This window comes from Apis florea, unplaced genomic scaffold, assembly GCF_048593485.1.
Source record: "Apis florea isolate Af1SG1 unplaced genomic scaffold, ASM4859348v1 contig_1794_pilon, whole genome shotgun sequence".
Taxonomy (NCBI): Eukaryota; Metazoa; Arthropoda; class Insecta; order Hymenoptera; family Apidae; genus Apis; species Apis florea.
In genome coordinates, this window is record NW_028256482.1 from 1,073,296 (window position 1) to 1,099,623 (window position 26,328).

The 26,328-nt window shown below is 23.7% G+C and overlaps 3 protein-coding genes across 6 annotated transcripts; 2 read left to right on the plus strand and 1 right to left on the minus strand.

The window, feature by feature from the left end:
• The first annotated feature begins 42 nt into the window (after positions 1-42).
• Positions 43-14,444, plus strand: LOC100868658 (phospholipase B1, membrane-associated). 4 transcript variants are annotated; one of them, XM_086912705.1, is made up of 10 exons: positions 43-204; positions 278-458; positions 9,163-9,282; positions 9,663-9,864; positions 11,560-11,646; positions 11,816-12,027; positions 12,610-12,786; positions 13,273-13,568; positions 13,881-14,059; positions 14,153-14,444. In XM_086912705.1, the coding sequence occupies exons 5-10, from the start codon at positions 11,562-11,564 to the stop codon at positions 14,293-14,295; spliced, it is 1,092 nt and encodes a 363-aa protein (XP_086768831.1). In that variant the 5' UTR covers positions 43-204; positions 278-458; positions 9,163-9,282; positions 9,663-9,864; positions 11,560-11,561; the 3' UTR covers positions 14,296-14,444. The 4 variants fall into 4 exon arrangements, with proteins under 4 accessions (XP_086768831.1, XP_086768838.1, XP_086768846.1 ...); XM_086912712.1 differs by lacking the exon at positions 9,163-9,282; XM_086912720.1 differs by lacking the exons at positions 43-204; positions 278-458; positions 9,163-9,282; positions 9,663-9,864 and adding an exon at positions 10,912-11,227 and having other exon boundaries at positions 14,127-14,237.
• SP34 (serine protease 34) lies at positions 4,218-6,920 on the minus strand. The gene is made up of 7 exons (XM_086913016.1): positions 6,866-6,920; positions 6,088-6,305; positions 5,805-6,008; positions 5,069-5,267; positions 4,790-5,002; positions 4,578-4,729; positions 4,218-4,499 (listed from the first exon to the last, which is right to left on the minus strand). Exons 1-7 carry the CDS (start codon positions 6,918-6,920, stop codon positions 4,299-4,301), a joined length of 1,242 nt encoding a protein of 413 aa, XP_086769142.1. The 3' UTR covers positions 4,218-4,298.
• An 8,029-nt stretch (positions 14,445-22,473) lies between the features above and the next one.
• LOC100868541 (phospholipase B1, membrane-associated-like) lies at positions 22,474-25,859 on the plus strand. Its single transcript, XM_031917442.2, has 7 exons — positions 22,474-22,830; positions 23,270-23,356; positions 23,466-23,677; positions 23,933-24,109; positions 24,647-24,942; positions 25,292-25,470; positions 25,564-25,859. Exons 1-7 carry the CDS (start codon positions 22,695-22,697, stop codon positions 25,704-25,706), a joined length of 1,230 nt encoding a protein of 409 aa, XP_031773302.1. The 5' UTR covers positions 22,474-22,694; the 3' UTR covers positions 25,707-25,859.
• Positions 25,860-26,328: the final 469 nt, after the last annotated feature.

A 26,328-nucleotide genomic window follows, 5' to 3' on the forward strand; every position in this document is an offset into this window, starting at 1 on the left:
CTCTAGTGAGATTCGTGCCTTCAAAAAATTCCTTCTTAATTCTTTTGGGAGAATCACTAGTGGGGCACGATAATAACCAATAATACTGCGGTCAGTGTCTGGCTCGTGACATCTTCTCAAGTTAGAGGAAAATTCCTGAATTAGAATGATGTTAATCGATGTTGAGTCAGCCGTGTCTGGTCAGCTGAAGTGCATCGAAAATATGTAATTACAAGTGTTGACTAAACTCTTTTCGAAAACGGCAATTACTTCTCAGTTAACATCGTTCTTTGTTTAGGTTTCAATAGAAGTCGATGACAGATAATAAAAAAGGATTTCCAATCTCGTGAACAATAAGTGCTCGCCAACGGAGAACGAAGATCGATTGTTTTCCATGAGTTTTAAAAATAAAAATTCGGGATGTCTTTGAAGAGTGTACTTTAAATACCAAAATCATGAGAAAAGTTCATATATCTCGGGTAAGGCTTGGTATAAATATTTTAAATTATAAACATTTTATATCAATATCATATAACATTATATATTTAAATCCATAGATGAATTGCAATATGATGCTTAATTTGTTTATTTGCCAAAATCCATAGATATCAATCAAAATATATTTCTAATAAGATTTCTATAAGATATTCCTATAAGAATTAAAAAAGGATTAAAAAATTGAATGTGTTTTCTTACGCATAGATTTGTTTTTTTTTTCAATTACTTTATATGTTAATTAATTATTTATATATAGCAAAAAAGTTACTAATAATAGCTGAATCAATTTGAATTTCAGATCAATATATCAAGTTAAAAAACATTTATTTTTGTTTTTATTTTATTTGTACAAAAAATTTCTATTCTGATATGAGATTACTGAAAAATAAATAATAATTGAAATTTAATATTTACATTTTGATTTCGTTCGTAAATAATATCATACATATTTTATGTCTACAAAAAATCCGTGTAAGCATTGAATTTTTCATTTTCACATTTTCGCATAGCTAGTGCATAACGATATTTTTATTTACTTATTTTCTCAAATAAAATTATTTTTATATTCGATTATTATTTATTATCATATAATTTTTCATAAGTTTCATATGAAAATATTAAAAACTTTATTACTTTAAATATATTTTTTAATTTCATCAAATTTCAGATTTATTGATTGCGCAACAATATGTTAATGAAATAGCATTGCTAACAATTCAATATTAATCGTGAATGTTAGAAAAATAAGTTAAATATAAAAAAAATGAAATAATAATATCTGAAATCGAATCTTATATTTGTATTAAATTCAAGAATACGAAAGTTTAAATGAACAATCTTTCTTTTTGTCAAAACAGTATTGTTTTATCCTGATCTTAGTTAGTTCATAAATTATATATGTATAAAATAAAAGTAGAGAGAAATTAATGAATTTATATTCATTCGAGACACATATAAAAAAATTGTAATATTTATGCATTTTTAATTATAATATTAATTTATAATTTTATTAATGTATGATATTTATTTTTAATTATTGTTTTTTCTCTGAATAAGAATAAGAAACAGTACAAGTGAAATTTGTTAATTTGTCAATCGCTACGTTCAATGCAATATTTGATTCAAATTGAATCAAATCACATTTCAGATTTTTGTATATGAAAACAATTAAAATAAACAAGTTTATGTATATAAAAATATTCAATCTTTTTAATTTTTCTTATTAGAATTTTAAATATTTTCATTTGCTTTTGAATTCTAGCAAAATTAAATATAATATAACAATTCATTTATTATTTTAAATAAAATGATACATTGTATAATGTCGAATATTGTAGAATTTGATATAACTTATTCGAAATAAATCCTTGTTAAATGACAAATTATATAAATTTCAAAAAGTGATACATTTTTTTTTAATAATGGTAATATTTATATATATTGTATATTACATTATACTGAAATTAAAAAATATTTTTATATTTATTTTTCATCGTTTTCGTTCTACAATCATCTCACTCTGCTTAACTTAAAATACTTATAACTGCTGCTTCGTTAATAAAACTTATACTATTTATTGTTAAGTAAATTTTATGAAATATATGTGTATATCATTTTTTTTTTCATCGTTTTGACATTCAAAACCCACTTTTTAAAGATATTCGACAAATTTATAAAAATTTTTTAAAATGAATAGAATAAATTGGTTCAATATCTTGAAAAAAACTTTTTTTAAATGTTTAAATTTTTAGCGCTTTTTTCTTTTCGAATTAATTATTTTTTTAATCATTAAGAAATATTTATACATAATGTCAAGTTAATCATTTTTCTGTGTCGCTATCCTATTTTTATATCAACTTGATCTTTTCATTAGTTTAGAATATAACACAGAAAATTTGCATATTATTTAATTTTCATTTATTATATTCATTTGCATGGTATGATATTAAATTGCGGAAGTTTATTTAACACGATAAACAAATTATGGAAATGATGTTTCATGATTATCATATGTTATATGAATAATTTAAATTACAATCTTTACATAAAATAAAATTTTATATTGATATCAAAAGATAAAAAAAGATAAAAACTCAATGATATTTATATAACTATAACACATACTATAATATTGCAAAAAATGATTTATTTATTATACCAAAACTATTTTTTTTATGATTACTCCCGAAGATCTCTGATTTATTTTTTTCTACCATTTTTCTTAAGAAAAAAATCTTCTCGTTTTCATAGAACTTAAAAGAGGAGATTTAATTCAAATTTATTTATTTATTAATAATATAAGAAATGACATACTCTTATTCTTTTTAGATACGTTTAGATACGATGAGATTCAAAGTGGAATGAAATTGCAATTGAAATTAAATCTTTTTATGTCAGAGATGAAATTTATAATTAACCAATTTATTTCTAATAAATCTAATAAATAAATTTGTTAAACATACAAAGTTTGTATATTTAAATCATTGAGATTTGAAAGATGGGACAACGAAAAATCGATCTTTTACAGCTTTTGGGTGAACAACAGGCAAATCTTCTATCTATTCAAAGATGAAATTTATAAATTGCCATACAATTAGTTAATTGTTTGGCTCTACATTGGACTTTAAATATGTCTTGATGACATAATAATATTTTTGTTGAATAAAATTTATGCAAATGCATAATAAATCGATGGCAAGTTTATTAGACAAAAGAGCTATAGTAGAAAAAAAAAGCAAGATTTGCATAGAGATACGAATGTATTCATTCTATTGTATGATCTTCAGAGAGAAAATTTCATTTTGTTTTGTTAATTTTACAATTAAATTCTTGAATACTTTTCATGTTCTATGCTGTATTTATTACTTCTTTGTTTTCACTTATTTTTCATATGTATTCGATAAAATGGAATCGAGCGTATCGATGCATCACGTAGATTAAAAAAACCGGTATTGACTTTTTTTACAAAGATTAAATATGTAAATATAATTCAAAACATTTTATATTTAGTTTTATATTAAGATCAAAAGAATTTCGCGAACACGATGATAGATAAAAAAAAAGAAAAAAAAAGATAAAAATGATTTTTAATTTAAAAAAGATAAAAACGATTTAATTCTCATATCATTATTATTTCGATATTTGATTTTAGAGATCAAGCTAGATTGATCGAATGTATCAATATTTTTTCTTCTTCTATGAGATAACAATTTTTTTTTTAAAATAGAGATAAAAATAATCTCTCTTATGTCAAACTAATTATATTTTTCATTATTTAAAGTATATCAACTATAGTTTATATTTATTCATGAGTGTTAACAACATGTAATTTTAAATTTTAAAATGTATGCATTCATAATACAATCGTTTAAATTAAATAATATCTTTACTTTTGAATTCATTTATCAATTATACAGTGGTTAATTTCAAAATTATTTCGATTCGAAAAATTCCTCGTGGATTTTATTTAAGATTTCAAGTCGGATTTACTGTTAATTTAAAGTAGCAATATTTGATCACATATTGAATACATATGCATATATATTTAAAACATTATTTTAAGTAAAAGATTAATTTTAAATTTTAAAATGTATGTCATGTTTAAATTTAGCATCCAAAAAATCTTAATATTGGAAATATTTATATAAAAATATACTTTTACACTTAATAAAATAAAAACTTTTATATCTGCAAGAAAATTTGTTTAACAAAAAATGCAATTAACGAAATTAACGAAATCATTTGCTATAAGTGATGATTTAAATCGATTTACATTTTATTCGACGACACAGTATTCAGCATCTGAAATAAAATTATGAAAATTACGCAAATATATATAGATATTTTCTATTCGTATCATTCGATATACCTGGAGTTTGTGAAACGATCCAATTTATATAAGAACCAACTTTCGTATTACCAGCAGGATATTTACCACATTCTGCACCCCAACTGATAATTCCTACGTGCACGAGTCGTTTAGTTCGAGGATTTTGCCACAGAACTGGCCCGCCACTATCCATCTATTTATCATTAGACAAATATTTCAATATATCATTATCACTTGAATATTATAATTCGTCTTTCAAAGACAATTTTACCTGACACGCGTCTTTGCCTTTCGCATAAGCACACATCGCGTTAACCATTATATCGCCATAATATTTTTTACATTCTAATTGTGTAAGCACATTTAATGTAATCTTTTGCAAAATACGAGAAAGCTGGCCCTCATAACTCGTATGGCCCCAACCTAATTTCATTAAATGTTAATAAAGTGGCGTCATGTATATAAAGAAAATATTGTACTTACCCAATAAAGTAACATCAGAACCGCTAAAAGAATCTAAGAAATGTTGGAAAGGTAGACAAGCAGGACCGACCTTGTCTCCAAATTTAATATCTTTTTCTGTTTTCAAAAGAGCAACGTCGTTTATTTGCCAATCATTCGTTTCCACGTCGTCGTACTTTGGATGTATAATAACTTTATTAATGTTATGCGACACTGTGGCGTCTGTTTCTGTCCCTTATAAGGATATAAAGATCACTTTAGTAGAGAAACAAGTATTTTTCATTTGCAGTTCACACTTACTACTGCTCCAATCATGTTCACCAACCACGACAGCTAATTTTCTATAATTCTCATCTATGACGCAATGTGCTGCTGTTAATACATATCGTTTGGATATTATAGTAGCTCCACAAATCATGCCAGGTTCATTAGTGCGTTTAATGCCAGCCATCATAGGAAATTCATTTATTCCTGAATTAGTTCCACCAACAATTCTGGACTAAAAGTCAAATCTATTTTGATTAAAAATATTTTTCATTTTCATATGTAACAATTCTTACACCGATAATGTAAAAATATGAATGTGAATATGAAGAGTTTGAATTAGAGAGAGTAGGATTAAGTGGAGATATCGAATAAGGATGAAAAGGTGAATTGCTTGAAAAAAAATATTTAAAATAGAAATGAATTCCAATTGGATTAATAATTAAGTACAATTTAATCTTCATGTTCGAATAGAAGGGAATTTTTGAGCGATCTTTGAGAAATTTTCGATCTTGTTCGTAATAATATGTTTATGAAGCACGATTCAAAAATTGCCAATAAACAGAAATGTACAATTTAAAAAATTCTGAATCGATTTATCAGCTCGATAAGTAATTGAAAATATAATATAAGAAAGGAAATTATATTCTTGGTTATTGAGCATAATTGGAAATGTTCCATGGAGAAAATATTTTTAATTCAACTCAAAAATTCAAATTATATTTCGGATTTAATTTGTTGAAAATACGAGAAACTAAGTATATATACATACAGGATTCTTCGATCCACAGTTACAATTCGTAATCGAATCTTTTATTCTTTTCACTGGTTGTGCTTGACAGAAAAATCTACCTGACGGTGACAGCATTATGATCATTTTGTTTGATGTGGATTCTACATTCAACGTTATATTACCACAGTATTTCGTAGGAAAATTCCTTGTAACAGTTAAACTGCCTGCGTTGCAGTTTTTGTTCTGCGACAGAATCATTTTCTTACTTTCAATCATCCTTATTAATTGATCGTATAATAAAAAAAACTTTGGAAACTCTTACTTCTGGAAACTCAACCAGGGAACACTTTAAATTAATTCGATGATAGCTGGTGATGGTCCATGTACATTTTGATCCAGAATATGGAAATGGATATCCAGGATTGTAAATGTAATATGCTTCGCCAAGATTTAGGTTTTGATAATAGTCGCATTCTTCCTTATTTACTTGAGCCATAGAAAACACAATTGATCCATAGAATATCAACAACACTATCTTAACTGTAACGAATAATTTTAATAAAATATTTTCCCTTATCAGTGATAAATTACACTGATAAATTGTGTAGATGAATCAAAATGTCGAATCTATAAAAATAGTATTTTAGAAATATGATATAAATTAAGATAAGTATAACACAACATATGTAAAAAAAAAAAAAAAAAAAAAAGAAAACACTTAATCGCACAACGTGTAGAGCTATCATTCCGTGATAATAAAGAAAACAATATGCGTCGAAAAAAAAGTGTTGAATAATTATCGAGCAAATATTACATCAAATTATATCTTATTTATAACGAATAAATTAATTATCTTCCACATATGTTAACTTGACTTGTTTATTCGAGGCTGGCAATTCGATCAACGTTATTGTCGTAATGCGATATAGTGTTCTGCCATTGAACAGTGTATTTTGATTGATAACTTGTTAACAAAGTTGTTAAAAAATGAAAATTTTTAAGAGAGAAAAAAAATTATTAAATAAACTTTGTTAATCGACATTTTCGAGACACTTTATAATTTCTTCTAGTCAAATACTAAAGAAATTCGCTGTATATACCTCTTTTTGCCAAAATAACGTTTTGAAACGCTGCGATATTGTTTGTTAAAATCATCGCTGCATTTACGAATTTCTTACGTGGCAGCGGCAAAAATTTTAAAGACACTGGCATCACCATTTTTTTTTTTTGCTTTTGCTTGTATTTATACACATCGTAAAAATGAAGGAAAAAAATATAGAATAATAAATATAAATATAAAAGATAAAAGAAAAAGATAATAATTTCGTTGTTATTATCGAAAATATTTGGAACTTAAAAAATAAAAATAGATTTAATGGATAAATATTTAGAATTTTAAAAATAAAAATGGAAAAATATTTTCGATATCGATATTCATTCGTTTTTAAGTCGCATATTTTCCTGTTATTTTTTTGAATTATACAGTGTAATCAATCCAGGATTATTACGTGTATTATATGTAAATTTATATCATAGCAAATACTTAGACATATATTTGAAAAAAAAATATTTTTATTACAAGAGAAAGTATTTTTTTTTTTTTGTAATATTTTCTTTTTTTTATTGAAGCAATACATATATTTATATCATCATATGTATTATATACATACGATGTAACATCAAATGGTTGAAGATGTTAGACATTAAATATTAGATATTTAAAAAGCCGTTTCTCAATTCTTTTTTTACAAAAAGACTTTATCTTATTTTATTTTTTATTTATCAATAGTTTTTGACCAGTTAAATGTAAAAATAGAAGTTACACTTTAAAAATGAATGTTACAAAAAATTTTGTTCATGTTTCAAAATATATTATTGACGCAAATACATTTAATATTCATAATGGCAATAAAAAATAATGGCGAAGATAAAAAAAATAAGAAGGAAAAAGGAAAAAGTAAATATTTCAATCGGAATTATACGAAATTATTACTCTAATATAATTAGAAAAAATAAAAATGTATACAATGATGTGCTATGTATGTAAAAGTTGTGTGTAATTATATTATTGTGGTATTTTTTATATTATGTAATATTAATAGATAGTAACTATGTAATAAAAAGTGAACTAAAATAAAGTAAACGTCTATAGTTTTTTTTAAAATAAATATAATAATAACTAATAATTCCAATTATTTTGAAGATTATTATAATTACAAACTAATCTATTAAATGTAATTATTTATCGCTATATTAATATATAGAATCATTTAATTATGTGGATAATCGGAGATTTCTAAAATATATTTCAAGCAATATTTTTCTTTGCAAAAATTTTCATTATGATTTTATTAACGAGTTATTAAGAAAAAAACAATAGCTAATCATACTCAGAGAACGTGGACTAATCCAGACGCCAGTAATGCCATCGACTGTGCATAAACAAGTCCAACCAATATATGTGGAAAAAACTATATTAAAAAAAAATTACATCTTATTCAAAAAGAATGAACAGATTAATTAATTGTTGAACGAATAAATCGAATTTATTTATCAAAGTGAATAAAAATAACATTAAATTTTGATATAAAAAGATAAATATAAAACTTTTCTAATCAATAAATAATATATAATAATAATAATAATAATAATAATTTGGAATACAAAAAATAAACGATATATTATAGATTATATTGAATTAAAAAACAATTCAAAAAGTCGATAGAATCAATCATTCATTAAAAATTCAACTCGAGTTTTAAAATGTGGTGCTGTTGAATCATCAGTTTCATGCTTCCTTAATATTGAACTAATTTTTGATACTTGATTTGTACACTAAACTTATTACAAATAAAACACAAAATGAAAAATAACATAAAGATAATGTATCGTCGAATTAATTTATCCATCATTCACTTTCTTGTATGATCTACTAACAATGATTAATCACTTTTAATTCAACGAGAAATTAAATTTAATTTTTCCTAATTATACTTTCGTATTATTATTATTTTAACATTAAACATTTTTATTTAAATTTTTGTATTCGTAAATGGATAATGGAATCTGATCGAAATTGAATGGATGAAAATATTTTTCTATCTTGATGAGTAATGAATTGTACGATATGCACAACTATACGAGATCGTTGTCTTACGATGATTTATCTTGTTTAATAACTGGATATAATTCCATAAATACATTAATTGTGAGAAACAGCATATCATGCATACTGTACCTATCAACACAATCCATTTTTCATCATTGAAGTGCGAAAACATTTTCACTTATTCAGCGTTAAAATATAATAATGTGGAAGAAAAATTAAAAAGAATTAAATTCAATTTTCTTACTGAATTATTGAATAATAGATTAATCCAAAATATTTTACTTTTAGGTGATATTTTATTTATGATTAGTTTAATATTACATGCAAATCAATTAGTTTAATGCTAAGAAATAGAATACTAGAATATCATCAATATTAAGAAAATATACTCAGAAGGAAGGATTTCAAGTGAGTTGAATTTTTGATAAGTAACTAATTTTATCTACTTACTTGATCAATTATTTTTTAATTTAATATAGATTGTAATATATTAATTGTTGATAAACTATTTTTTAATTTAATATAATATAAAATATGTATTATTTATCGTTTATTTGTTAGAAAAGTTGTACTCGTTTCTTTATATCACAATTTGATATTATTTTTGTCAAATTTTGTTGAATAAATTCGATTTATTCGTCCTCTATAAATAAAAAATAATTTGTTCATCCATTGTTTCTTAATAAGAATGTAATTCAATATAATTTTTTGTTAATATTTGTCATTAGAGGAGGAGTTAGGAGATTGACGATTGATAATAATGGATGATATTGTTTTGTATCTTTCAGACATTTGTTGCATCTCGGCTACCACAGAACCAACTTGCAGATATTTGCATAAATTTTCGTTTTTTTTACACATCATGGTGCATTAACAATTGTACTATTGAAGAATTATCGACTGCATAGCTTTTATTTCCGAGATATGACTTTTGGCTGTTCCTCAAGGATTGGCCATCACATAAACGAACAACGATAGCGTGAACTAACGGTAATTATGCAATTTAAGAAAATTTCTAGAAATAGGATGATCATTGTTAAAACAATATCATTTTTAAAAAAAATTTAGTCAAGACTGATAATTCTATTTTTTTAACAACACAACAATTGACTCAACAACAAAAATGTTTCTCTAACTCGAGAATATCGCAAGTCAGACATTGACTGACTTTCACCAGGAAATCGTGATTCTATAAATTGAATTTGGAAGGCATTTCTAAAGGATATGAGTTCTCTTATTAAATGATAAGGAGAATCTAATTAACACTTCGTTTTGAATACATCTTTGATCGCAGGAAATGATCAATAGTTTTGATAGATAGTTTTCTTAATACACATAATGCTCTGATCGTCAGATAGGATTACCTATTATGGCATTGTGAATTTAATTATAATAATAATAATATCTCATTGCAAACATTGTGCTTTCGGATGTGCAATCACATATTGATATTGTAAGAGATCCAGCTCTCGTATATCGCACTTATACATCATTAATTACAAGCTTCTGTACACACAAATATATATGTATATATATATATATATATATATATATATATCAATCGAAAAAGCATACAACATATATATATATATATGCATTTAATATTTAATTCTATAAACATTATGATGAGGTAATATGAACAGTTGATAAATGGCATACTGATGTGCACAGTAATATACGTATAAAAAAATTCAATATAAAAAATTTTGTCAATTAAAAATTAAACTGAAATGAAAATAAAAATTTTATATCCGATAATATAATATTTCATCCTCAGTTTTTTATCTTCCAATATTCCTTTCACTACGATGATTAAGATCAAACATCGGCCATATATGCATAAAATCATATGCGTTTTATATATAAGGATTCTCAATTAATTTTTTTTTATATATAAATGTTTTTCTTTCTTTATAAATATTTATTTTTTAAATGAATATTTAGTTTTCTCTATAAATATTTATCTTTGTAAATAGATTTTTTGCTGCTCAATAAGACGCAAGACTGCTTTTTGTCTTTAATTTCTACTTTTTAAGTAGTCTTCTTTTTTTCGTATCAATCACTAATAAAAAGTCATGATACACGATAATATATATTATCGGCAGCTATCGGTTTCGAGTGCATTCAGTTCATATTTCTACCAGAAATATAATCGAATAAAAAATTATTATACGAAGACATTTTTATTAATTGATCAATTATTCGTTAAAACGAGTAATGGACAAATTATGGTTGTTTTTTTTGTTACAATCGTTATATGTGTTATCTGTGTTATCTCAAAAAACGTATTTAGATTCACCGGGAAATCTGGGAAAATATCGATTATTTCGTAATTGGATTACTCAAAGTATAGGTGCGTATTTAAATGGTTTTATCATTTTGCTTTTTTTTTTATTTTTTATTAAAAGAAGAACACGTAAATCTAAATTGATGTCTTGGAGAAAAAAAAAAACAAATTTTTGTAAAAATAAAGTGAAAGAAAAAAGCATTGCTCTTTGGAATAATATTTTATAAATAGTAGAATTTTTTCGATATTTGGAATGTATGAATAGTGAGATATTTATTAAATGGATGATTTATTAAATTACTACAGTATTTTTATTCATACTTTTTTTTTTATTTGACGATTATTTCTTATTTCATTAAAACATTCATGAATCATTAATATTTTCTTTGTCACGAAAGGCATGAAACAAAGAGTGACAGCGCGACAAGAAGAAAAAATTCAAGAAGAAATTCCAACAGATGTTCCATTTCCTTGCAACGTGACAGGTAATTAAACAATATTTTCCATTATTATTAACAGAATATTCACATTTTTAAATCATATTCTTAAATTCCATCCAAATAATTAAAAATTCTATATGCAATAATTAAAATTATTGTGTTTTAAATATTCTAAAGTTTTAATCAATTATTTTATTTAATTTAATCTCTACAGACGGTAGATCTCCTACTATTCCCGATTCAGTTCATCGTTTGAGACCAGGAGACATAGACGTTATTGCTGCGATGGGTGATTCCTTGACAGCTGGAGTTGGAATTTTTGCGACTAGTTTATTCGAATTATCTATTGAGAATAGAGGCGCATCATTTAGTATCGGTGGTGAAGAAATTTGGCGAACATATTTAACATTGCCCAATATCTTCAAAGTATGGAATCTTCAAAGTTATCGTATAATAAAATATTATTTTAACAAAAGTTTTTAATCATATGCAATTCAAAATTCATTCAACATATTATAATTTTTGAAACATGAAATATCAAATATGAGATATATGGAAGTATGTGATGGATTATGATGTTGAAATTCCAGAAATATAATATTTATTGAAAGGCATAATGAAAAAAAAAGAAAAATAATAGATGGAAGGAAGTATTTAAGATACAAAAAGCCAGAAGAAAATATAAACGCTATAAATAATTTCTATATTTTAAACATTTACGATATTTAAATTATTAATTGTATTTGAAATTAAATTATACTGAATTAAGCTTTTTCTTTTATTTAATGTTTCTTGATAACATAGAGAGCTTATATTATTTATATTTAATTTATATTAAATTTAATATGAATTTAATTTTCATGAATTTCATATTTTTTACCACGTCTTAAAAATTATAATTATTTCTAATTAGTTTTCTATATTATTGGCTTTGATAAACATTGTTTATCAAGATAGGATTATAGGTAATTGTACTATTTTTTGATAATCAGATTTTCTTACATACAGGAATTCAATCCCAAATTAATAGGCTATGCATTTGGAGATGGTCAAACTTCTGAGCCAGCTTCGCAATTGAATGTCGCTGAAATTTCTGCAATGTCTAGAGATATGCCTTTTATGGCTAAATATCTAATCAATAAAATGAAACGAGACACGAGAATAGATATAAAGAAACATTGGAAGGTATGTATTTTAAATGAAATAACTATCTATGAAATTGATTGTTACTAAATACCAAATTATAATATATATATATATATATGTCCAATTCAACTTATGAAATTATTTTGTACTTTTTGTAATAACATCAACATAACATTATTTAATATTAATATTACTAAGTTTATTATTCAAGTGAAGATAGAAGAAAATTGATCATTGAATTTTATATACAAAATCATTATATTTTTACATTTTTAATATAAACTAAAATGAAAACCATTTCATGACATGATTTACTTAAATATACTTAAATTCTAATTCTATAATAATTCTGTAATGATGCATTTTTGATTTAATAATTACTATTTAAATATCAATCAAAATTATTTGAATTAATTAGATATTTTTTAAATAAAATATCAATTGTTAATATATATATTATAATATATATATTAATACATATATTATGTAAAAATATAACAGAATATTCATTTTAATGTTTTATAGTTCATTTCATTGCTGATAGGTGCCAATGACTTTTGTACCAATATATGTACAGTTTCTCCATGGTCAATTTTGGACGAGCACAGAATCGATTTAATCAATACTTTTCGGATATTGAGAGATAATTTACCACGTACTTTGGTATCAGTGATAATAATGCCCCATTTGAAGGAACTTGTTGCTACTCGCAAAGGAAGAGATTCATTGAAATGCTATATGATGACTACTTTCGAATGTTCATGCTTATTTGCTTTACAATTCCGAGATCGGAGACAGGAATATTATGAAATAATAAACAGGTTTATATAATTTAGATCAATATACAGTTTAGTTTAAAAATTGTCAATTTTTTTTTAATAGTTTTTAATTAAAAAAAATCTATATAAAAACCATATTATATTATCTTCATTTTTTTCATGAAAATTTCAAAATCACATATATTTTTCATAAATATAATTGATTATTACTCTTTATATAATAAGAAATATTAAAAAACAAGAAAAAGAAGAATTATTTTAAAATTATAATATAAAACGATAGATGTATTTTCTTTCTTTGCATTTAAGCAAAATATATAGTTTTTCTTTTTACACTTCTATTCTATTTCGTAGATGGCAGGAAGTGCAAGAGGAAGTCGCCAATTATCCAGAATTTAACAGAAAAGACTTTACTATTATTGTTTCACCAGGCATTAGTAATGTTATAATTCCGCTTGCCGAGGATGGATTTAGTGATCTATCGTATTTTTCTGTGGATTGTTTTCACATAAGTCAAAAAATGAATGCAGTATGTAAGTAAAAAAAAAAAAAAAAAAAAAAAATAGAGCTACATAAAAAAATTTTCATTAATAATCGTAGAAATATTATTCTATTTGTATTTTTAGTTGCGAATATTTTATGGAATAATTTATTTCAATCAATTGGAAATAAAACTACTACTTGGATTCCAGTATTTGAAACATTTTTGTGTCCTACTTCTGAAAGACCATATTTGTTAACACGTGAAAATTCCCAGATTGAACAATAGAGATTAAAAATAAAGATAGTTTATAAGTATTAATTTTATATAAATATACATTTATATAATATAAAACATATTATTAAAATATATTATACATCGAATATAAATTTAAATTTCATGTTATAGTAATGAATAAATTATTATTTAAAATAGTAGCTTTGATTTTTTTACTTTACATGCGTAGGTCACATATTTATATTTATTGTCTCTTTCGATCAAATGTAATTATCTTTCTCCCATTTTCAAAGAAGAAATTCCGTCTTTGGAATTGAACTTGAAAAACCAGGTTTCATTTCAAGGATTAACAAAATCTCTTTCAATGCCAGATTGTAATGGTTTAAGATGAGCTCACAAGTAAATCTTCTGTGTCAAAAATGAAATTTATAGTTATAGATACCGGTAACCTCGTTCCACATCAATCTTTAATCTTTTTAAATATATTTTTTATATATTTATATGTTGATAAATGTGACATAATAACATTTTTGATAAATGAAAATTATTTAAATGCTATATGTTGACTGCAGACAAATTTGTTTAAAAAAATTACTAAATATAAACTTCGACTTGCAATGATGGCATACCAAATTAAACTGGTCAACTATAAGGAAAACTTTCTTTTCATTTTTGTGGAAAGATCGAAATTATCATATCTGGTCAGTGGCTTACCTGTAATAGGATCAGACAATGAGGTTAGTGCAGTTTCAATCTCTTGATTGAGATTAGGATTCTCAAAATTCAGATGAACGCTAAAAAGGCATTTGCTTGGTCTAACTGCTTCGCTGGGATTGAATAATTTTGAAGGAAGATCAGTTTCGATGTTTGTGGTAGATAAAGTCATCGTAAATAGCAATTCCTATGATGCTTTACGAACGAATGAGATGATGAGAATATGCGCATAAAAGTAATCATCATTGCTGCTATATCTTTGTTTAAATTGAAAATCTGAAAAGCATTGAGCAACTCTTGCTCGTAAATTATTGTTGCATTATTGAAAATACTTGAAGTGTTGAAAATAAAATCTAAAAATCTGTCTGATCGCTTCACAAGTCTTGGATTTGCTAGCAATATTACTGATCTCTTAAATTTAAAGTGATAGGCAATTTTTACAGTTGAATTTAAATTCAGTACAGAAAATATGTAAAAAATTAAATCCATTCCTAAACAACATTTCATAGATATATTTTATTAAACGAATCACATAAACACAAATTTTTGAGAAAAGAAATTGTAGAAAAAAATGTAAATTATAATTGATTTTTTCCTATAATTATTAAGGAAGAAATATCAGATATAGATAATATGTTCAGATATATTCATATAAAGTTTGAATACATTGCATTATTCTAAAAATTATAAATTGTCTTAATTATAAATTTAATTTAATAAATATATAAATCAGATCAATAAGATTCGAAATTTAAACTAAAAATTTAAAGATTTAAAAAATAAATATCTTTCTAGAAACACTTTCTTAGTCGCAAAGCAGATACATTTTCATAATCATATCACATCAATTCTTGAAGAAAAATAAAATCATCAAAAATCTTCAAAATTTTTATTTTATTAAAAAGAAAAATCATTTTTAATTCGCTCAATCTAACTTGATCTGAAATCAAATATCAAAATAATAATGATGCAAAAATTAAATTATTTTATTTTATATATTTTCTTAAATTAAATTTTAAATTAAATTCGATTTTATCGAATATATAAATAAATAAAAACAAAGAAATTAAAGAAAAAGTACTCATGTTTTATAAATTCCCTGTGCTTATCCTCAAATTTCTTTTGTTATAATTTTTGTCTAATAAACTTTTAAGTAAATTTGGCCAATATATAGCATTTGGATAAGTTTTAATCATCAAATATTATTTCTTAGAGATAAAGTAAAAAATTTAAGTGAAAATTTTTTTTTTAAGTTCCATTCTAAGAAGAGAAACTTTCTTTTAAAATTTATAATAAATATACTAAATAATTATGCGATTTTAGATCACAATAATAATAATTAACTGCTCAGAATTATTATATAAAATTAATCCAAGAAATCAGTCTATATTATTCAAATAGTCAAATAAAAGTAAATTATCATGTTCTCATCGTTTATTATATTGCTATTTAGAAACATATGGTTAACGATATGATCAAATAAGTGATCATCCAAGGTTTATATTTATTACATCAATAATTTTTTATACGATGGATACTCAAGGTTCATCCTTATCATATTTTCTCACACTCAGTGAATTACCACTAAATTTTTTAATTTACAAGAAAAATATTTATCAAACTTAGAAAAAAATAAAAATTATAATGCTAATAAATGAGAAATGTTTAAATATTTCAAGATGTACAAAAATATTACCAATTTTTTTTCGTTGATGTTGCCTAAAATAGTGCTGCTTTTGAGGAAATGATACTTGATCTTGTATATAATTTAAAATATCCCAATCTTTCTAGCAGGAATGCAATATGACCCCAAATTGAAGAATGGACATATTCAAAAAACAAGTGGCATTCGACAAACATAATTCTTAATTATCATCAGTTCTTTATGCGATATTGATTACCAGCCTGATTCGAGGAATTTTCTCGAATCCATTGCAGGTAGGAAGATTGACGTTATTGGTTACTATCGTGCCCCACCGTGATCTTCTTAATTGAACTAGGAAGGGATTCTCTAAGGGCACGAGCCTCTCGATGAAAGAATTTAACTAACACTCGTAGTGAACGCGTCCTCTGATACGATCTTTAGATAATTTTTTTTGCAACATCACATCGTGCTTTAACATAATTACCTATTGTGACATTGTGGAAAACATTTAATCGCCTTTCCTTGTAATCGGACACGATAATATATATATATAATTTCTGTGTAACTATGCATCGTGCTTTGATCGTCGGATACGATTACTTGTTGTGACGTTGTGAGAAACCAAGCTATAACCACGTATACTTAATGCGATCTACTTATCGTTAAGAAAATACAAACGATCACAAACACCAACAGTTTTTACACACATGAATATACATCTAAATCAAAAAAAAAAACATTCGACACGTGTATATATGCCTTTAATAAGGCTTACCATCGATATTATCGTGGTACGAAAATTAAGGAAAAAAAAAAAAAATCAATATTTACAAAAAAACTTAAACTGTCTGAACTTGAAAAGGCAAACGTAGATTCTGCAGTTATTTTTTTTGCTTCTTCATTAAAAATACGAGACATGGAAAAATAACTGCAGAAATTATATTTGCAAATTATAAGGCGTATTATAATATTCATATTTTCTCGTATTCTGGATATAATAGGATAAGAAAATTTAAAAAAAAGTAAAAAAAAAAAAAAAAAAAGGAAAATATGTTTTCTATGTTATACATAAAGATAAAATTTGTATGTATAAAATGCAATGAGCCATATATATATGTCTAACTATGTAGTCATATTAAATAAGTATTATATTTATTTTATGCGTATAACTTTTTTTATTAATTTGTTTCATATTTTGTTAATATATGCTAAAATATTAACATTTTTTTCACGATTCTGAATTGATAATGGCAGAAAAGTTATTAATCTCGTTTTAAATAATCTCCAACTATTTTTCTTTAATTTTTTTTTAAGGAAGCACATATACATATATTCTTAATTAATATTATTAATAATAATTAATAAAATACTTCTGTAGGAAATATTATTAAGCAGCATTTAAAGTAACAAATAAAAATGTTTAGATAAAAATATCTAGATCAGAGAGAAAAGGGAATAAATTTTCGATTTTATCTTTTTTTATATAATGCAAATGCATTATTCATTTATGATTGAAAATATATGTGTCTGTATATTATATATATGGATAATAATGATTTAAATACTATAACAGTTATAGTAAAAAAATTTCTTTAAGAGATCATCATTTTGTAGTGGAAGAAAAAAAAATTTCAAGAATGAATAGAATACAAGATTTGAAACTATATAATTTCATGGCAAAAATTTATATTCAAATAAAATATTTTTGTATAATATATTTTATATTATATTATAAATTTATATTAATATAAAACTAATATTTATATAATCTGTCTCTTTATTTTTAATTTTTTATTGCTGATGATTGATTTTTAGAAATAGAACAAAAATGTTTCGAATACTGAAATTCAAAAAATAATTTTGTTTCCATTTGATTATTTGATAATTGATATTAATTTTTATTTTGTATTTTTTTTTTTTTACTTACATAATGCACGTGTTTTTCAACTTATGTAAAAACAATCAGCAGAAAAATGCAAAATCACTGAATCCATCGGTAAATTAATACTAGTAATAGTTATTAATGAATTAATAATAGTAAAATTATTACTATTAATAATAAAAAAATTATTACTATTAAATTTTGGATAATTCGTAACTTGCATTTTTTTCCATCTATAAAATAAGATAGAAGTCTAAAAAATCTATATTGCTTATGCAATTTATGTATGCTGACCCAAAAGAGAGAACATATCATTATTTGAATAAAGTAATGTGTGAGTATACAAAAATTATATCAAAATGTATAAGTTATGTATAAGTTTAGAAAAAATTTTTTCCTCCTTGTTTTCTAAAAGATGCTATAAAGAATAATCAATTATATTTAAGAACAAGAAAATATACGTGCCTTTAAATTTTCAATGGAAAAAATAATGATAATAATGCAGTTTTTATGAATATTTTATTTTTTAATCAATTATTGAAAATTTATAATTTCAAAACTAAACTGTAAGCTAAGTTAAACTATACAAATTTTTTTATTACTTCATAATATTCTTGTCTCTGATCCTAAAATTGTAAATTTTATATATATAAGGTGAACGTGTAAAAAAAATTATATAATTTTCTATCTATTTCTGAAAAAAAATTTTCATGCCAATAATATATAAATATATAAAATTCATTAAACATAACTGTAAATTTTGAGATATGATACAAAATATGAAACATAAAAATATTATAATTTATATATATATATACATATATTATACATTTATTATTTATATTAAATATTAGACTTATTTATAATTGCATAATATATATGTATATAATATAATATTTTAACTTTTTTTTTTTAAGATTCGTTTTACAATTTCTTCTTATCAGAATTTTATGCTTTTCTACAACGAGTTATTTTGCAAATATTTTTTTTTCATCTGATTGTAAATTTCCTATTTATATTTTATTTTATAATTCTTTATAATTTATATTTTATTTTTTAATTCTATTATAATTCTATTATTATATTTTGTTACATTATTGGTTTATATTGGATTATATTATTCATTTTTATTAAATATTATAATATTTATTTAATATACTTTAACTTTCTTTTTTAAAACTATTGTAGTGATAGATGAAAGCTTGTTAAATGCGTATATATGTCGAATATTCTTTTAATATCTCTTTCATATATTTATGTATGTATAAATTCGTATTTGTAACTATTAATGTATCGATTCTTAATGATATGTGGAATATATTACAAGTGCGGTTTTTCAATGCTGAAAAAAGGTCTGGCAGAAGGAATGTAGATCTAATTGCTTAATAGAAAGAAATTTTTACGTCTATTTTTACACGCATTTTTATTTCTAGTGTAATATACTAATCCAAATCATAGCTTTTTTTACTTACTGATATAATAGTGTATAGTATCAGAAAATGTTCAACAGTATATTGTACTTTATATATCATCACGAATCTTAAATTATCGTGTAACCGATTTTTTTATAAGTCAATACAACAGTAAACATAATATTCTTAAATAAATTTACGTTTGTTTAAAAATTCTCTTCAATTCAAAACATAGAAGTTTTTAGAGAATCTTATTATAACAAAAATAATCAAAATAAATATAATATAAGGCAATGTCTCGAAGAAATATTTAGATTAATGAAAACATCCAGATTCTTACTTCAAATATTTCTTATAAAATAAAAACTGTAAGGAGACTTGAACGAGAATGTAGGAATAAGAAAATGAATTTATATATTAGTAATTGCTGAAGGCGATTATTGTATTCGTATGTGTTCGTAATTTAATTTCAACTTAATATGTTTCAATAATATGGTATGATGGTTATTGATATGAAATGTCTGCTTAAGATTGATACTCCGTTGTTAGTCGATTCCGTGCTCTCAGTATTCGTTATAATATAAATATTATATAAGCATTGTAATATAAATTTAAAAATAGAAAGCTTATTAAGTTATTACTAATAATTAATATACATATAATACACTATTAATTAATTATAATATAATTTATATATATTATACATATACATTTATTGAATTCTTTCAAGGACAAATGATCGATCGAGGACAAACACCAATGAAAGAAACAAAATCGTTTGAAATATAAATTGGCTGTCTTCAGTGATTTCGTTTTATATCTTTTTTGATTAATGACTGGATACTGTCACCTTCATTTCAAGTGATTTCTAATAAAAAGTTTCTGGGCAATGGAATTAATTATTCTAAATTTTTTTTATCGATGTCGGTCCATGCAATATTAATATCAATATTATTGATTTTTACGAAATGGCCATAATAGCATGAATTTTATTTTCTCGATAATTTCAATAGTTTTCGGTTTTTTTAATTTTTTTTAATTTAACAATAATTTATAATCATGTATAATTTCCTTGTTTGAAAAAAAAAATAATAATAACGACTATTTTATAAATTACATGGTGCGTGTTATATGCTTTGTGATAAATTACCGGAAAAACGACAAAGAATTCGACCTTCGCAATATTTTAATATAATTCTAATAGAATCGCGAGAATTTTTCCTTGAAAACCGCTGGATCGTTCTCTTTTATCTTTTTTTTAGTTGTATTTTTTATTGGAGATAACTAAAAAACATATGCGATAATTTCAAAATTGTCATTTAAATTTAGAATTTAGAAATCATCGTGAAAGAAATCGGTACTTAAATTTCGAAATTCAGTTTCCACCGAATTCTTTGTTCGTTTTAAATTCTACGCACTTGTCCAAAATGAAAATAATAATGAAATATTTATATCAAGTACAATTTCATTTTTGACGCATAATAAGTCGAAAAATTTTTATACATTCAACGTTCAAATATATAATCTGATATAAAATTGATTTTACAATATATTTTTAAAATATTATTATACGTAAATAAACAAGAATAAAAAATCTGCAGATTTATTGTTTGAGCAACCTAAACTGAAGGAAAAGGCATTTTTAATTGATATATAATCAAATTTAAATTATCAAACTGAATTAACAACAAATCTCATACTTATTGAAACATTCAATAGATAAAAAGAAGGAATAAAATATTAAAGAAAAATGACAAAACAAAACAAAAGAGTGTATTGTCAATAAAAAATAATTTTTAATATCTTAAATCATTTTGACAAAGTTAAACATTTAATGCTAACTTTTTACGTAACTAAATTATGGATAAAAAAAAAAAATCGTTTTAAGAAAAATCTCACATATATAATAATAATTATTATATCATTACCACGATAATAATTAATATTAATGTTAAATATATAATTGGTGTTTACATTGCCTTATTATTATGTTTATAATGTATGTAACATGATATGCAGGATGTTTGTGATATATTCGTGGGAAAATTTTTGAAGAATCTATATAAAAAAAGGATAAATGAGGCAATAATTCACTTGTAATTTGCGTTATTTTACTTTTTGCATTGCGCATTTTTGAAAAATTGCTTGAACATTTATTATAGTTTATTATATAAATTTTGATCGGTTGTTTGTATGAATAGTTGATAATTTCGAATGCGTGTATATAAAAAAAGGATTCAATATAAAATATCCAAATATTTTTTTATTAATATTTCGGAAATAAGTAGAAATTATAATAATAAATATATCCGAAATTAAACTTTTATATTTGAATTTTATCTCTTCCTTTTGCCTTCAATTCATCAAATTTTTCTCGCATTACTTTTTACTGTTGCACGACTGTGTAGATCATACGTAATCATAGAACAAGATATAGGTGAATCATCTATTTCATACATATTTACGATTCTTAATTTGAGAAGATTTATTAGTTATTTATTTTCATGCTACTATATATTTTTTGCTTTATTCAACGTAACATAATAAGATTATTTTTATTTTTACTCTTTAATAAATTTCTGCCTTAATGATACCGATCATTAACTAACTACAATCATATTATAAGAGAATAATATATACGGATACGCGGCAGTTATCTCAGAAGAAAGAAAACTTCCTTTGAGTACGCTCAACATTTACAACTCTATAAAAATAACTCTATAAAAACTGGCCAGAAAATATCAATTGTTGCAAAAACGTGTTAATTATTAATTTAATTGTTGTTCGTGAAACTATAATGATGGATAAATTATGGTTATTCTTTTTGTTACAATTCTTATTCGCGCTATCCGCATCTCAAAGAACAAATTTAGACACACCGATAAATTTGGAAACGTATCGACAATTTCGTAATTGGATTACCCAAAATTTCGGTAAATATTCAAATAGTTCCGTCATTACATAGTTATAGCGTCTTTTATTTTTATTAAAAGAATAACATGTGAATTTAAATCGATCGAAAAGTGTGGAAGAAAGCAAATGTTGTAAAAATATCGAATAGTGTAAAAAATAATGTAAGAGTAATAACAGTGTGAATAGTGTAAATAGTGTAAATAGTGTAAAAATGATAATTTCCCTCTGATATATTATTTTATAAATAATAAATAATTACGTTGAAACGTCTATAACATTTTATAAGAATGATTATTAAAATGGTTAAATTTTATTAGTGATAATATTCTGAATTATTATAGTATTTTATTTGTTTTTTTTTTTTTTTTTTTTTTTTTTTAATTAAGATTTAGTTCTCATTTCATTAAAAAACATTTCGGCACTTTGTCGATAATTTCTTCTTTTTTTTTTATACAAAAGTTAAAAATGAAAGAGTTCGGGCGAAGAATGAAGGAAAACTTCAATCAGAAATTCCGATGGACACTCCATTTCCTTGCAACGTGACAGGTAGTTGAACAAATTTTCAACTATTGATATTGTAATATATAATAAATGAAAATGCTATATTCTATTAACAAATATTACAATTATTATGTTTTAAATTTAATCTCTGTAGGTGGTAGATCTCCCACTGTCCCTGATTCAGTTCATCGTTTGAGACCAGGAGACATAGACGTTATTGCTGCGATGGGTGATTCTTTGACAGCTGGCGTTGGAATATTTGCAACTAATTTAATAGAATTATTGATTGAAAGCAGGGGTGCATCATTTAGTATTGGTGGTGAAGAAACTTGGCGAACATATGTAACACTTCCGAATATCTTCAAAGTAGGTTTGTTGCTTACAGAAAAGTGATTTAATAAAATATCATCTTGACAAAAAATTTTCAGTTTTTGAAATTTATAATACTGTTTAAAATTATGATTAATTTAATTAATTTAATCATTTCAATTTAATATTTTCATGTGTTTTTTATCATATCTCAAAATTTATTTCTAATCTCTTCAAATTTAGCGTTAAAAATTTTGTGTTAAGAATAGATAGAAATACAATTTTTTCATAGTCAGATTTTCTCACATACAGGAATTCAATCCTGGATTAATAGGCTATGCAATTGGAGATGGCCAAACTTACGAGCCAACTTCACAGCTGAACGTCGCTGAAATTAATGCAATATCGAGAGATATGCCTTTCATGGCTAAATATTTAGTCACTAGAATGAAACGTGATAGAAGAATAAATATAAAGAAGCATTGGAAGGTTGGTAAATGGTAAAACATTATGCAAATTACCGCTAAAAGTGAGTTATGACATATGCGTATACGTATATAAAATCTTATGAATTTATTAAAAATATAATATTTTTTGTGATAATTAATGTGATTTAATATTAATATTAATATTGCTATTAGTAAATTATTATTTGCATGATTAATAACTATTAAGTTTATTATTTACACGAATATAGATATGAATTGGTTGTTGATATTTATTAATGATAATTTGTTAACAAAATTGTATGTGCATTCATTAATAAATTGTATGTATACATTCTTAATATAGATTAAGATTTATGAAATGCTTATAAAATGCATTATACGAAAAACATTATACCTAAAATGAAACAAATAATTTATCAATTTAGTGCATTTTCTCTTCATTAATTATATGATTAATTGAACTCCACTACTATAAATCTATTTGAATATTAAATATGATATTAAATTTTTCAAATAAAACATCTATGTGACAAAAACATATATCAATTATTAAAGTATTCGTTTTAATATTTTACAGTTCATTTCATTGTTCATAGGAGCCAATGACTTTTGTACTTATATGTGTATGTCTTCTTCTCCGTGGTCCATTTTGGAAAAGCACAGAATTGATTTAATCGATACTTTTCGAATATTAAGGGATAATTTACCACGTACTTTGGTATCCCTTGTAATAGCGTTCAATTTAAAAGAATTCGCTAATTCACGCACAAAAAGAAATTCATTGTGTTATATAACAACCAATATCGAATGTTCGTGCTTATTTGGTTCACAATTCCAAGATCGAAAAGAGGAATATTTTGAAATAATGAGCAGGTTTGTATAGCTTTAGTTTTAATTAATTAAAATACGATTTAATTTAGAAGTTATAATTCTTTTTTAATGGTTCTTGATTAAAAAATGAAATATATAACACAATAATATATCATGTTACCTTCATTTTTTTCATTTTGGAAATTTTAAGATTACGTATATTTTCCTGTTCATAAATATAATTCATTATTCTTTATAGCGTCTTTTGTTTAAAAAAATTATAATATATAACATTATAAGTTTTAACTGTTTTAATATTATATTTCTATTTTAGTCCACGACGATTATTTAAATAATAGATGTATTCTCTTTTCAAAATGTATATAGATTTTTTTCTACTTCTATTTTGTAGATGGCAAAAATTGCAAGAAGAAGTCGCCAATTATCCAGAATTTAACAGAAAAGACTTTACTGTTATTGTTTCACCAGGCATCGGTAATATTATAGTTCCGTTTACCGAAAATGGACTCGTTGATCTATCGTATTTTTCTGCGGATTGTTTTCACCTAAGTCAAAAAACGCATGCAATAAGTAAGTAAAAAAAAAAAAAAAAAAAAAAAATAGAGCTACATAAAAAAATTTTCATTAATAATCGTAGAAATATTATTCTATTTGTATTTTTAGTTGCGAATGCTTTATGGAATAATTTATTACAACCAATTGGAAATAAAAGTACTATTACTTTATCACTTTTTGAAACATTTTTATGTCCTACTTCCAAAAGGCCATATCTGATGACACGTGAAAATTCTCAAACACAACAATAAAAATTAAAAATAAAGACAAATTTATATTTATAATACAAAATCATGCCAGAGAAATATTTTATACTCCGCCAAATAAGTAAAATTATATAAGCTTGAATCGCATGTTTTATTCACTCTTGGAATTTTATTAATAAATTAATTATTAATATAATATATTGTTCGTTCCAATATGAATTAATATTTTCTTTCTAAGAAATTTATTTACCATTAAATGTTGAAGATCCATTTCTCTTCCCATTTCCCACCACACATCTATGGAATATGAAAAAAAAAAAATGAGATAGAGTTTATATTATTTATATTTGCAATCACAAGAGAGAAATTACGTAGAGTAGAGAATATGGAATGATTAATAGTGGAATCGATATATTCTTAGTAATAGAAAGGCAGAGAATCGCATTTTTGTACTTTTTCAAATCATCAAATTCAAAAACCTTATTCCAGCATTCATAATTATATAGCAAAATGCAATCCATTATGAAAAGTGATAATTTTTAAATCGTCTTCTTTTATAAGTAATTCTTTTGATATTTGATATTTCTATTCTTGATATTCCAAACTACATCTCTCGTTGAAATTTATTGCTCTAGAAAAAGACTATTATAGACAAGTGTCAAGAAAT

Coding starts and splice junctions, on each gene's coding strand:
- SP34 (XM_086913016.1), bottom strand. CDS start 6,920: ATGATTTTAACAAACAATATCGCAGCGTTTCAAAACGTTATTTTGGCA. Junction 6,306..6,865: donor CGTTATTTTGGCAAAAAGAG/GTATATACAGCG, acceptor TATTCGTTACAG/TTAAGATAGTGTTGTTGATA. Junction 4,730..4,789: donor TTCTGATGTTACTTTATTGG/GTAAGTACAATA, acceptor TAATGAAATTAG/GTTGGGGCCATACGAGTTAT.
- LOC100868658 (XM_012488539.3), top strand. CDS start 11,092: ATGGACAAATTATGGTTGTTTTTTTTGTTACAATCGTTATATGTGTTA. Junction 11,228..11,559: donor TTGGATTACTCAAAGTATAG/GTGCGTATTTAA, acceptor TTGTCACGAAAG/GCATGAAACAAAGAGTGACA. Junction 12,787..13,272: donor ATATAAAGAAACATTGGAAG/GTATGTATTTTA, acceptor AATGTTTTATAG/TTCATTTCATTGCTGATAGG.
- LOC100868541 (XM_031917442.2), top strand. CDS start 22,695: ATGATGGATAAATTATGGTTATTCTTTTTGTTACAATTCTTATTCGCG. Junction 23,357..23,465: donor ATTTCCTTGCAACGTGACAG/GTAGTTGAACAA, acceptor TAATCTCTGTAG/GTGGTAGATCTCCCACTGTC. Junction 23,678..23,932: donor CACTTCCGAATATCTTCAAA/GTAGGTTTGTTG, acceptor TCTCACATACAG/GAATTCAATCCTGGATTAAT.